Source organism: Schistocerca gregaria, chromosome 3 (assembly GCF_023897955.1).
Source record: "Schistocerca gregaria isolate iqSchGreg1 chromosome 3, iqSchGreg1.2, whole genome shotgun sequence".
Taxonomy (NCBI): Eukaryota; Metazoa; Arthropoda; class Insecta; order Orthoptera; family Acrididae; genus Schistocerca; species Schistocerca gregaria.
In genome coordinates this window covers 789,631,513-789,644,279 of record NC_064922.1, presented here as the reverse complement: position 1 = coordinate 789,644,279, position 12,767 = coordinate 789,631,513, and the positions used below count along the sequence as shown (strand labels likewise).

The 12,767-nt window shown below is 39.1% G+C and overlaps 1 protein-coding gene across 2 annotated transcripts in view; it reads right to left on the bottom strand.

The window, feature by feature from the left end:
- Positions 1 to 9,438, bottom strand: part of LOC126354892 (transcription elongation factor, mitochondrial) — a 51,511-nt gene extending 42,073 nt beyond the window's left edge. The window contains exon 1 of one of the 2 annotated variants that reach the window (XM_050004947.1): positions 9,290 to 9,438. In XM_050004947.1, coding sequence (XP_049860904.1) covers positions 9,290 to 9,337 — 48 coding nt within the window. In that variant the 5' untranslated portion in view covers positions 9,338 to 9,438. The other variant, XM_050004949.1, reaches the window with a different exon arrangement.
- Between the last annotated feature and the right edge of the window lie 3,329 nt (positions 9,439 to 12,767).

The window sequence follows — 12,767 nt, the reverse complement described above, 5'->3', positions numbered from 1 at the left end:
TCCAGTCTGATACGATCCTCTATGCAGGTGACTCAACAGCTGTAGTCTGTTGTAAAAATGAGGTAGACCTAATTCGTCATATTGAACTTGGGGAAGTGGAGGCATGGGTCAAAAACAATAACTTGACATTAAATTTTACAAAAACAGAAATTGTTCATTTTACCACAAAACAATCTGCATAGTCTATAAGTGAAATAATGTATACATCCAAAAAATTAGAGACTGCAGACAGTGTCAAATTCCTTGGCATGTTAGTTAATAAAAAACTGTTATGGAGTCACCATATGGACAACGTACTGGGTCGACTGAATAGCCTTGTATATATTATGAATATCTTGTATAGTATTACTGATTTAGCTGTAAGAAAAACTGTATATAATGCATATTTTGTTTAAGTCATTAGGTATAGTATAATTTTCTGGGGTTAGACTACAAAAAAAGAATCATCCGAGCAACGGTGGGAGCAAAACCAAAGCAACACTGCAAACCAATATTTGTAAAACTGGATCTAATGACCATTCCAAGCATATACACCTATGAAACTCTCACTTTCACAAAAAGAAACCCACAACTTTTTGAGGGCAACTTCGTCTTGCATCAATATGATACTAGACATACACTCCTGGAAATTGAAATAAGAACACCGTGAATTCATTGTCCCAGGAAGGGGAAACTTTATTGACACATTCCTGGGGTCAGATACATCACATGATCACACTGACAGAACCACAGGCACATATACACAGGCAACAGAGCATGCACAATGTCGGCACTAGTACAGTGTATATCCACCTTTCGCAGCAATGCTGGCTGCTATTCTCCCACGGAGATGATCGTAGAGATGCTGGATGTAGTCCTGTGGAACGGCTTGCCATGCCATTTCCACCTGCGCCTCAGTTGGACCAGCGTTCGTGCTGGACGTGCAGACCGCGTGAGACGACGCTTCATCCAGTCCCAAACATGCTCAATGGGGGACAGATCTGGAGATGTTGCTGGCCAGGGTAGTTGACTTACACCTTCTAGAGCACGTTGGGTGGCACGGGATACATGCGGACGTGCATTGTCCTGTTGGAACAGCAAGTTACCTTGCCGGTCTAGGAATGGTAGAACGATGGGTTCGATGACGGTTTGGATGTACCGTGCACTATTCAGTGTCCCCTCGACGATCACCAGAGGTGTACGGCCAGTGTAGGAGATCGCTCCCCACACCATGATGCCGGGTGTTGGCCCTGTGTGCCTCGGTCGTATGCAGTCCTGATTGTGGTGCTCACCGGCACGGCACCAAACACGCATACGACCATCATTGGCACCAAGGCAGATGCGACTCTCATCGCTGAAGACGACATGTCTCCATTCGTCCCTCCATTCATGCCTGTCGCGACACCACTGGAGGCAGGCTGCACGATGTTGGGGCGTGAGCGGAAGACGGTCTAACGGTGTGCGGGACCGTAGCCCAGCTTCATGGAGACGGTTGCAAATGGTCCTCGCCGATACCCCAGGAGCAACAGTGTCCCTAATTTGCTGGGAAGTGGCGGTGCGGTCCCCTACGGCACTGCGTAGGATCCTACGGTCTTGGCGTGCATCCGTGCGTCGCTGCGGTCCGGTCCCAGGTCGACGGGCACGTGCATCTTCCGCCGACCACTGGTGAGAACATCGATGTACTGTGGACACCTCACGCCCCACGTGTTGAGCAATTCGGCAGTACGTCCACCCGGCCTCCCGCATGCCCACTATACGCCCTCGCTCAAAGTCCGCCAACTGCACATACGGTTCACGTCGACGCTGTTGCGCCATGCTACCAGTGTTAAAGACTGCGATGGAGCTCCGTATGCCACGGCAAACTGGCTGACACTGACGGCGGTGGTGCACAAATGCTGTGCAGCTAGTGCCATTCGACGGCCAACACAGTGGTTCCTGGTGTGTCCGCTGTGCTGTGCGTGTGATCATTGCTTGTACAGCCCTCTCGCAGTGTCCGGAGCAAGTATGGTGGGTCTGACACACCGGTGTCAATGTGTTCTTGTTTCCATTTCCAGGAGTGTGGAACGAGCTACATGTTACCTACACACCGTTTAAAGTCATATGAAAAAACCCCATACTATATGGACATGAAATTTGTAAATAAAATATGGAAAGATATCGATAACCCAAATGTAAAAGGCACCAAAAGAGACCTGGAAAACTATCTGAAAGATAAATGTTACTATAGTGTAGAAGATTTCATGAATGGTAACAATGCATTATAATTGTAATTAAAATACCTCTTTGAAGATGTTACACTGTGTATATTATTAGTTCATTGTCTATTTTTAGTATTGTTATACATAGCGTAAAACTGACAAGTCACCTATGTTACAATCTTTGATTGTATAAGGCATGTTATGTGATAATAAAAACTGAATTGAATTGATAAAAAAATAATAATAAATAAATAAATAAATAAAATTGACCTCAGATGTTAAGTCCCACAGTGATCAGAGCCATTTGAACCATAATTGTCTATTAAAACAGTGTTGTTTCTTCAGTGACTTGTGCTTCTGTGTTATTTTAGATTCATTCATCTTCAAACTCTGGTTGTACACCAATGGTGAGTTTTAAAGATAGAGGATGGGTTGCGCAACAGAATTTTAAAATATTTTCATTCGATTTGCACTGGAGTCCTTCGCTCACTAGCTTTCCTTCTTTCAGTTCCCATGCGAAAGATTATTTGCCTGCCTACAGGTTACATAAGCATGACAGAGCAAAGAGGGATGATATTCCAATTACTAGAATGTAGAGCATCACTGTACACAAGTTGAAGTGAAATGCACTAGGTCTGAGAAGAAGAAAAGGTGAATTGTGAATGGAGAAGACCAAACACAATCTGACAAGAAAAACTTTTGTGGAACATGAGATTACTGAATAAAATTTCCGTAATGGTATGTTTTATGTAGTCAGAGATATTTTTGTAGTTGTTGTTGTCTTCAGTCCTGAGACTGGCTTGATGCAGCTCTCCATGCTACTCTATCCTGTGCAAGCTTCTTCATCGCCCAGTAACTACTGCAACCTACATCCTTCTGAATCTGCTTAGTGTATTCATCTCTTGGTCTCCCTCTATGATTTTGACCCTCCACGCTGCCCTCCAATACTAAATTGGTGATCCCTTGATGCCTCAGAACACGTCCTACAAACTGATCCCTTCTTCTAGTCAAGTTATCCCACAAATTTCTCTTCTCCCCTATCCTACTCAATACCTCCTCATTAGTTATGCGATCTACCCATCTAATCTTCAGCATTCTTCTGTAGCACCACATTTCAAAAGCTTCTATTCTCTTCTTGTCCAAACTATTTATCGTCCACGTTTCACTTCCATACAAATACTTTCAGAAACATCTTTCTGACACTTAAATCTATACTCGATGTTAACAAATTTCTCTTCTTCAGAAATGCTTTCCTTGCCATTGCCCGTCTACATTTTATATCCTCTCTACTTCGACCATCATCATTTATTTTGCTCCCCAAATAGCAAAACTCCTTTACTACTTTAAGTGTCCCACTTCCTAATCTAATTCCCTTAGCATCAGCCGACTTAATTCGACTACATTCCATTATCCTCGTTTTGCTTTTGTTGATGTTCATCTTATATCCTCTTTTCAAGACACTATCCATTCCGTTCAACTGCTCTTCCAAGTCCTTTGCTGTCTCTGACAGAATTACAATTTAATCGGCAAACCTCAAAGTTTTTATTTCTTCTCCATGGATTTTAATACCTACTCTGAATATTTCTTTTATTTCCTTTACTGCTTGCTCAATATACAGATTGAATAGCATCAGGGAGAGGCTACAACCCTGTCTCACTCCCTTCCCAACCACTGCTTCCCTTTCATGCCCCTCGACTCTTATAACTGCCATCTGGTTTCTGTACAAATTGTAAATAGCCTTTCGCTTCCTGTATTTTACCCCTGCCACCTTCAGAATTTGAAAAAGAGTATTCCAGTCAACATTGTCAAAAGCTTTCTCTAAGTCTACAAATGCTAGAAACGTAGGATTGCTTTTCCTTAATCTAGCTTCTAAGATAAGTCATAAGGTCAGTATAGCCTCACGTGTTCCAATATTTCTACAGAATCCAAACTGATCTTCCCCAAGGTCGGCTTCTACTAGTTTTTCCATTCGTCTGTAAAGAATTCGCGTTAGTATTTTGCAGCTGTGACTTATTAAACTGATAGTTCTGTAATTTTCACATCTGTCAACACCTGCTTTCTTTGGGATTGGAATTATTATATTCTTCTTGAAGTCTGAGGGTATTTTGCCTGTCTCGTACATCTTCCTCACCAGATGGTAGAGTTTTGTCAGGACTGGCTCTCCCAAGGCTGTCAGTATTTCTAATGGAATGTTGTCTAGTCCCGGGGCCTTGTTTCGACTCAGGTCTTTCAGTGCTCTGTCAAACTCTTCACACAGTATCATATCTCCCATTTCATCTTCATCCTCTTCCATTTCCATAATATTATCCTCAAGTACATCGCCCTTGTATAGACCCTCTATGTACTCCTTCCACCTTTCTGCTTTCCCTTCTTTGCTTAGAACTGGGTTTCCATCTGAGCTCTTGATATTCATACAAGTGGTTCTCTTTTCTCCAAAGGTCTCTTTAATTTTCCTTAGGCAGTATCTATCTTACCACTGGTGAGATAAGCCTCTACATCCTTACATTTGTCCTCTAGCCATCCCTGCTAAGAAATTTTGCACTTCCTGTCGATCTCATATTTGAGACGTTTGTATTCCTTTTTGCCTGCTTCATTTACTGCATTTTTATATTTTCTCCTTTCGTCAATTAAATTCAATATATCTTCTGTTACCCAAGGATTTCTTCTAGTCCTCGTCTTTTTACCTACTTGATCCTCTGCTTCACTACTTCATCCCTCAAAGCTACCCATTCTTCTTCTACTGTATTTCTTTCCCCTATTCCTGTCAATTGTTCCCTTATGCTCTCCCTGAAACTCTGTACAACCTCTGGTTCTTTCAGTTTATCCAGGTCCCATCTCCTTAAATTCTCACCTTTTTGCAGTTTCTTCAGTTTTAATCTACAGTTCATAACCAATAGATTGTGGTCAGAGTACACATCTATCCCTGGAAATGTCTTACAATTTAAAACCTGGTTCCTAAGTCTCTGTCTTACCATTATATAATCTATCTGATACCTTTTAGTATCTCCAGGGTTCTTCCATGTATACAACCTTCTTTTATGATTCTTGAACCAAGTGTTAGTTATGATTAAGTTGTGCTCTGTGCAAAATTCTACCAGGCAGCTTCCTCTTTCATTTCTTCCCCCCAATCCATATTCACCTACTACGTTTCCTTCCCTCCCTTTTCCTACTACCGAATTCCAGTCACCCAAGACTATTAAATAGATAGTGATGATGAAATACAAAACACTGTAAATTCCAGTAATAGTTTCTCTACATGATGGGGGGAAAAAAGATGAGGCATTATCAGTGCATTAAATTTAGCACTGAAGAAAATGCAGTGTTTCATTACCAATTCCATAGCAATGGTGATGGGAATGTTTCTCTTCTGCATTACTGTACTACAAAATTAAATGTACGATACACTTGCGGAGTTGTAAAAGAAATCTCTCACAGCAGTAGAAAGCACTTCCTTTGGTATTCATTTGTGGGATCATAAACTTAAGATGGGTACTGATGGATTTGACTACAGGCAACTCTTGAGAACACAAGACTGGATAAGTGAAAGTGCACTTATGGTGTACCATGGCTCTTCCACTGCATGCTGCTGTTGGCAGTTTATTATTCTTTTTGTAGCCAATTAGGTGATAGTGCAAGGTAGTTACTGAATCTAATGACTAATGACTTGTCTTGGCAGAGGATACAAATTGATTGCATGTATGAACTAAAAATTTATATTCTGAATTAATTTTTGACAATCTTATCATCTAGAATATTTTCCCCATTTGAACCACTTGGTTGAAAGTGAATATTTTTTTCTATGTTAACTTTTAAGTTCTCTCTTCCAAGGTGAGCCTCCTCCTGAATATAAGTTTTGAATCTCTTCAATAAGGCTGGGCTCACTGTCCACACAGCAGATAGCATATGTGTCACTGGCATGTACAGTGATAAGATGCTTTTTACCTACAGACTTGAGAATTCATTTACATAACATAAGGATAGGAATGAACGCAAATTGAGCTCTGACGAATGCCACAACTGTATTTTTCTTATTTTTAACTCTCTCTTCTCCAGTACCTCTCCCATAATAGTTTCTGTGTTCTGTTGTCTGCATTTTGAATAGGTTTCCTGATAGCAACTGCATGGGCTTTTCAGTGACACCACTGATCACAATTTTTGGCAAGATGTATTATGTCGGGAGCTTCTGAGAGGTTCAGAAATATTCCTGTTGCTTAGGAATTTTCATTTATTTTCTCAAGTGCATAATGAACAATTGCACTACAGTTGACTTGGTATTTTGACCTCTTCTGTAACCATGCTGTAATTTACCTACTACATCATCTTTGTTATAATGTTCCAAGATATCTTTTAAAATTATATTCTCAATCATTTCGCTGAATGTTGAGATTAGGACTACAGGTGTATAGTTATGAACATGCTTTATTTCCAATTTTGTGTAAGGTTTTTACTGCAGCCAGTTTCAACTTGTGAGGGAATAAACCATATTCGAGAACACACTTTATTAGATGAATTGAAGGTTTCACTAGCTCATGTTTACATACGGTATGGAGACATGCCGACATACATATGGGATGGAGAAATATCATCTAACCATGATTTTTTTTCCCTGATGTTGTCAATAAGGCGCAGAATGTCATCAGCGCATACTGCAACTCAGTTCTGTTTGTTAGTGGACTCATATGCTATGCATCTGGTTTCATGCAGGCATGATTTTCAACAGTATTTATAAAATAATTACTAAATACAGTGCTAACTTGAATGGAATCAGAAATATCATGATTCACAATTAATTCTATGTTATTGACTTTAGTTTCTGTAGCATTGTTTACAATTTTGGTTTCAAAAGGCCAGCAACACTTAAAACATTATCTGAGCTTCTTGTCTGTCAGTTAATTGCCCCTGCTTTTAACTTCCCTATTTCTTTGTGGAACTGATATTTGTACTGCTTGTACAAATATTTATCTGCTTGTATAATTCTTTATGTACTCATAACTTGGGAGTTAGTCTGTACAGGCTACGTCTTCCATTTTTTCCCTTTCAGATCTCTCATTTTAACATCTAATCATCTTTTAATTTTGAAGGGGATTTTTGTGAATACTCCCTTTTTTTCAGGGGGGTGTACTATTTCTGTGCCCATTTGTTGTTGACCACAATGGTAGTAATTACCGATTCATGACAAATTATGCCATGAGGTAGTAATGATGTTTATGGATAGAATTATCTTGTGCTCAAACATTTTTCTTTGTTTGAATCTGTTATTACACTTTAGCACTAGTGTCTGATCCAAATGTTCTGACAGGTGACCATTTAACATGTCTGCTGACACAATGTGATCTTTATTTGCTATTATATGATCTACTGAATTACTGTGTGTTACAACTGTAATACATCTTGACACTATAAAATAGGATACAACTTGTAAAATGCTTGCTTTCATGACTGTCATGTAAAATGTAGAAGTTCAGATCTCCAAGTATGAAGAGAGATGAGATTTACAGTTTTACACCTTGACAATTTACTCAAGACTCCAAGAAATTTCAGGGAAGTATCAAAATTTCTGGAGGAGGATCTATAGGCTACACACATCCGCAAAAAGAAAATAAACAGTGTGAAATATGATCTGAGAATTGCAATTCTGAAATCTCCATCAACACAAAACTTGTTCACCATAGCATTTTTTCGGTTGTGGTTGTAAGCTTGCTTTTTCTCAGCAAATGGCAATACCACCTCCTTTATCATGTACTCTACAATAAAATGGTGCATTCTAATTTGAAATAATAAAGGTTATTTGCTGATTCCTGGTGTTCAGTGATTATTACATGTTGAGCCAAACCAGTAAAAATGATTGGAAAGCATCTATTTTATTTCATAAGCCTTGTACATTGTAACACAAAAATGACAGCATGATGAATTTAAGCCTGAGGCATTTATGAATCAAGTGAATAGGTCTCTGGAACATAACATATGAGCTACATTCCTAAACACCAGTGTGATGGTCCTTTATCCTAAAGACCAAAGATTGTAGTCTAGCGTAACTGGTTCATCTTTTTAACAACTTTTTTAATAACATATTTCTGCATCAGGTGGCACAAATAATATTACATAAATATAGTGAGTGCCTCCCTGGGCTTACTGAATTGATAAGTTACTACGTAATCCAATCAAATTTACCTGATAAGCTGCAACTGCTAATGATACCATACATGTCACCTTGGGCTGCATTCTATTTTTCTATACAGTACTGAATTACTGAACAGCAGTTATTTTAAAAATCGACAGAGAATATAACTAATGAGTTACAGGAAAGACAGGGATCAAGTTTGAAGCAATTTGTTATGCTAAACTATGTAATTTCTACTATATAGCAGAAAAAGCTGACATTTGCAATGACTTTAAAGGCTGAGGTTATTCACAGAGCTAAGCAACAAGTGTCAAACAAAAGGATTGCACTCACATTTGCAACGGGAAGGAGTGCAGGTGGTAATTTCTATATTCTCACTTTAGTGGAAAAATTGGTTCACAACTGGTGGTGGCGTGTGGAAACCAGTTACAGCTCACCACGTAAACAATTTTTATTACATGGTTCGACTACTTGAATAGATCAAATGTTTCTAAACACTAGCAGACTTCAGCGACCATTTAATCCTCCCCTACCACCGTTAGAGAAGCTATTCACTATGAAGGCGTGCAGGCTCCCTTTCCTTTGTCAAGACAACGTAAAGTTGAAGAAACACAGACGAGAATTGGAGGGCATGAGTGCATCAGGGGCATGGAAGCCAGTTGTCAGCGTACACGATTACACATGTTATTCACTGGGTACAAACTAGCAACAACTCTGCGATGAATTTATTTTGTGTACACAGGTGGAATATTAGGCCTATATCTTTATTATCCTCTAGCACCCCATTCTGTGATAAGCTCTTGTCTTATACGGTACCGGATTCAAATGAAATTACTTGTTTTGGAGGATAATAAGGAAAATAAGTATTTACGAAGTTTGTAGAGCCCTTAACCGGAAAGGTTACAGTAAAAGGGAAAATTGTACAAGGTTTCGTTTCTACACAACGAAGTCCTTGTACCATCTATTTTACTGCATATAAAGAATTCCTTACGCTGAGTTGCTTGAGTGCCAAGCGTCGCAACAAAACTTTCGAGCTCATCCCCTTTTCTTTGGTAACGCGTTCAATGCATTTCTACAGCCGATCGTCAAACCTTGAATAAATTTCGCACAAAACAAAACACTACCGAGACAAAACACTGTCAAGTTTATAACCAGCAGTGTCGCCAATGCTTATCAATTCAATTACCTACTCAAAATCGTAAAATTACCCGATTATACCTCAAAATATCTTCCGTTTCAAAAATAGATGCATAAATGCTTACATAGAAGAAAAATGACCATAAATTACATGATAAATTACAAATTAAACATTTTAATTAATTAATCCGAGCTGAGAGATGCCATACATCGTTCCTTGTCATTTCTCTCGTTGGCCCAAAAGAAACACAAAATAATTGATTGACTGATTGATTAATTCATTCTTCCGTAGAGCAATATACATTGCGTTGATGTCGTCAAATGTTTGTACAATACTTCTTATAAAATAAACATGTCTCTTTACAGTAAATACAGCTCCTGTACTTACTTCTACTTTTCTAACCATGTCAAGTTAAATTTGTTACTCAGTACAGTGTTCATGAACATTAGTCTATAGTTATTTTAAATAATCATCCGCAGTGTAATAGATATTATCTAGGAATTATCTTTTTAGCCTTTGACTAAAGGTGTGGGGATCATTTAAATCTTTTATTTCTATTGGTAATCTGTTGTACAATTTAATATCATGATATAATATACTATTTTGGGTTTTTGACTTGTTTCTTCTGTTTAGATGTAAACAGTGTCTGGATTTGGTTCGATGGTCGTGAAATGTGCTATTTGTGGTAAACAGAATAATGTTTTTCCTTATATACATAATATTTTGATAAATATATTCACACAGAACTGTCACAATTTCAAACTTTTTGAACAATTCTTTACAGTGTGCCCTTTTACTGTTATTCGTTACTATTCTCTGTATCTTGAAAATAGTTTGTATGTTTCCACCACTTACCCCATAACTGAGGACTGAATACATATACGAAAAGTAGGCTACTTTGAGTGATGGAATATTGCACACTGGTGCAAGGTTTCGAAGGGCGTAACATACTGAAGATAGCCTCTTTGCTAAAATTAGAACAAGGCCTGTCCATTTTAGCTGACAGTTTACATTCATCCCCAAGAATTTGCTGTCTGTTACACTATCAAGTACCTTATTGTTTACTTTCAGTGTAATGTCAATGGGTTTTTTATTTAGGCGTAAGTTTTCACAGTTTGTCTTTTTGACATTTAGAGTTACTTTATTCTTTAGTGACCATTGTAGATGTCTCTGAGAGCTTCATTAGCTTTTCTATCAACAGTGTTGAGATTTTGTCTGTAATCACTACAGTGCTGTCATCAGCTAATAGTATTTTTCCCCATGCCAGACACTCTGTGGGCAGTACACTTCCCTGGGGGACACCTATATTGATATATATTGGATCAGATAAGTGTTTTACTACTAATCTATTGCAAATATGTGAGATTTCAACTCTTTGCACCCTGTTTTCCAGGTATTATTTAAACCACTGCTTTATTGTACCCCTTATTCCTAATAGTTCTAATTTATGTAATAAAATTCTGCGGTCAACTCTGTCAAAAGACTTTGATAAATCCAACAAAACGGCTGTTGCATGCCTTTGTCTGATGCTTCTAGTACGAATTTGGTAAACTCTGCTGTAGCTATCTGTGTACTTTTAGTGAGCCTGAAACCAAATTGTTCTCTGCAGAGAAGGTTGAGTCTTTCTAGGTAGTTCATTAGTATATTTTTCATTATGGTTTCTATTATTTTGGAAATACAAGATAACAAGGAAATTGGTCTGTCATTTTCTACATTACTTGCACCATTTTTAGTACTGGTATTACGCTTGCTTTTTTCAGGTACTCAGGAAAGTAGCCAGATCTGAAAGATTCATTAATTGTATTGTTAATGGGGTTTTTATGCTGTGTCTACATTTCCTTGGCACACTGACTGAGATCTCATATAACCCAGTGGATATTTTATTCTGTAATAGTGTATCACCCGTGCCACCTCTTGCTCTGTTGTTGGAAAGAGCACCATTGGGTGTGGTGGCTGGTCCTGTTGGCATAGAACATATGTCTGGAAATTCTACATCTACATCTACATCCATACTCCGCAAGCCACCTGACGGTGTGTGGCGGAGGGTACCCTGAGTACCTCTATCGGTTCTCCCTTCTATTCCAGTCTCGTATTGTTCGTGGAAAGAAGGATTGTCGGTATGCTTCTGTGTGGGCTCTAATCTCTCTGATTTTATCCTCATGGTCTCTTCGCGAGATATACATAGGAGGGAGCAATATACTGCTTGACTCTTCGGTGAAGGTATGTTCTCGAAACTTTAACAAAAGCCCGTACCGAGCTACTGAGGGTCTCTCCTGCAGAGTCTTCCACTGGAGTTTATCTATCATCTCCGTAACGCTTTCGCAATTACTAAATGATCCTGTAACGAAGCGCGCTGCTCTCCGTTGGATCTTCTCTATCTCTTCTATCAACCCTACCTGGTGCGGATCCCACACTGCTGAGCAGTATTCAAGCATTGGGCGAACAAGCGTACTGTAACGTACTTCCTTTGTTGTTGGATTGCATTTCCTTAGGATTCTTCCAATGAATCTCAGTCTGGCATCTGCTTTACCGACGATCAACTTTATATGATCATTCCATTTTAAATCACTCCTAATGCGCACTCCCAGATAATTTATGGAATTAACTGCTTCCAGTTGCTGACCTGCTATTTTGTAGCTAAATGATAAGGGACCTATCTTTCTATGTATTCGCATCACATTACACTTGTCTACATTGAGATTCAATTGCCATTCCGTGCACCATGCGTCAATTCGCTGCAGATCCTCCTGCATTTCAGTAGAATTTTCCATTGTTGCAACCTCTCGATACACCACAGCATCATCTGCAAAAAGCCTCAGTGAACTTCCGATGTCATCCACCATGTCATTTATGTATATTGTGAACAGCAACGGTCCTATGACACTCCCCTGCGGCACACCTGAAATCACTCTTACTTCAGAAGACTTCTCTCCATTGAGAATGACATGCTGCGTTCTGTTATCTAGGAACTCCTCAATCCAATCACACAATTGATCTGATAGTCCGTATGCTCTTACTTTGTTCATTAAGCGACTGTGGGGAACTGTGTCAAACGCCTTGCGGAAGTCAAGAAACACGGCATCTACCTGTGAACCCGTATCTAAGGCCCTCTGAGTCTCGTGGACGAATAGCGCGAGCTGGGTTTCTTAGGAATCCCACCAAAATATTCATTCACAAAGTTTGCTAGTTCCTCTGGGTTGCTGGTTTTTACACCTTTGCTTTTAATCTGCGGTTCCAGAGTTTTTGTTCATTGTTTGCTGTCTCCTGTTTAATTATGTGCCAGATTGCTCTACTTTTGTTATCTGCCTTCAGTAATGTTTTGCCATTTGTA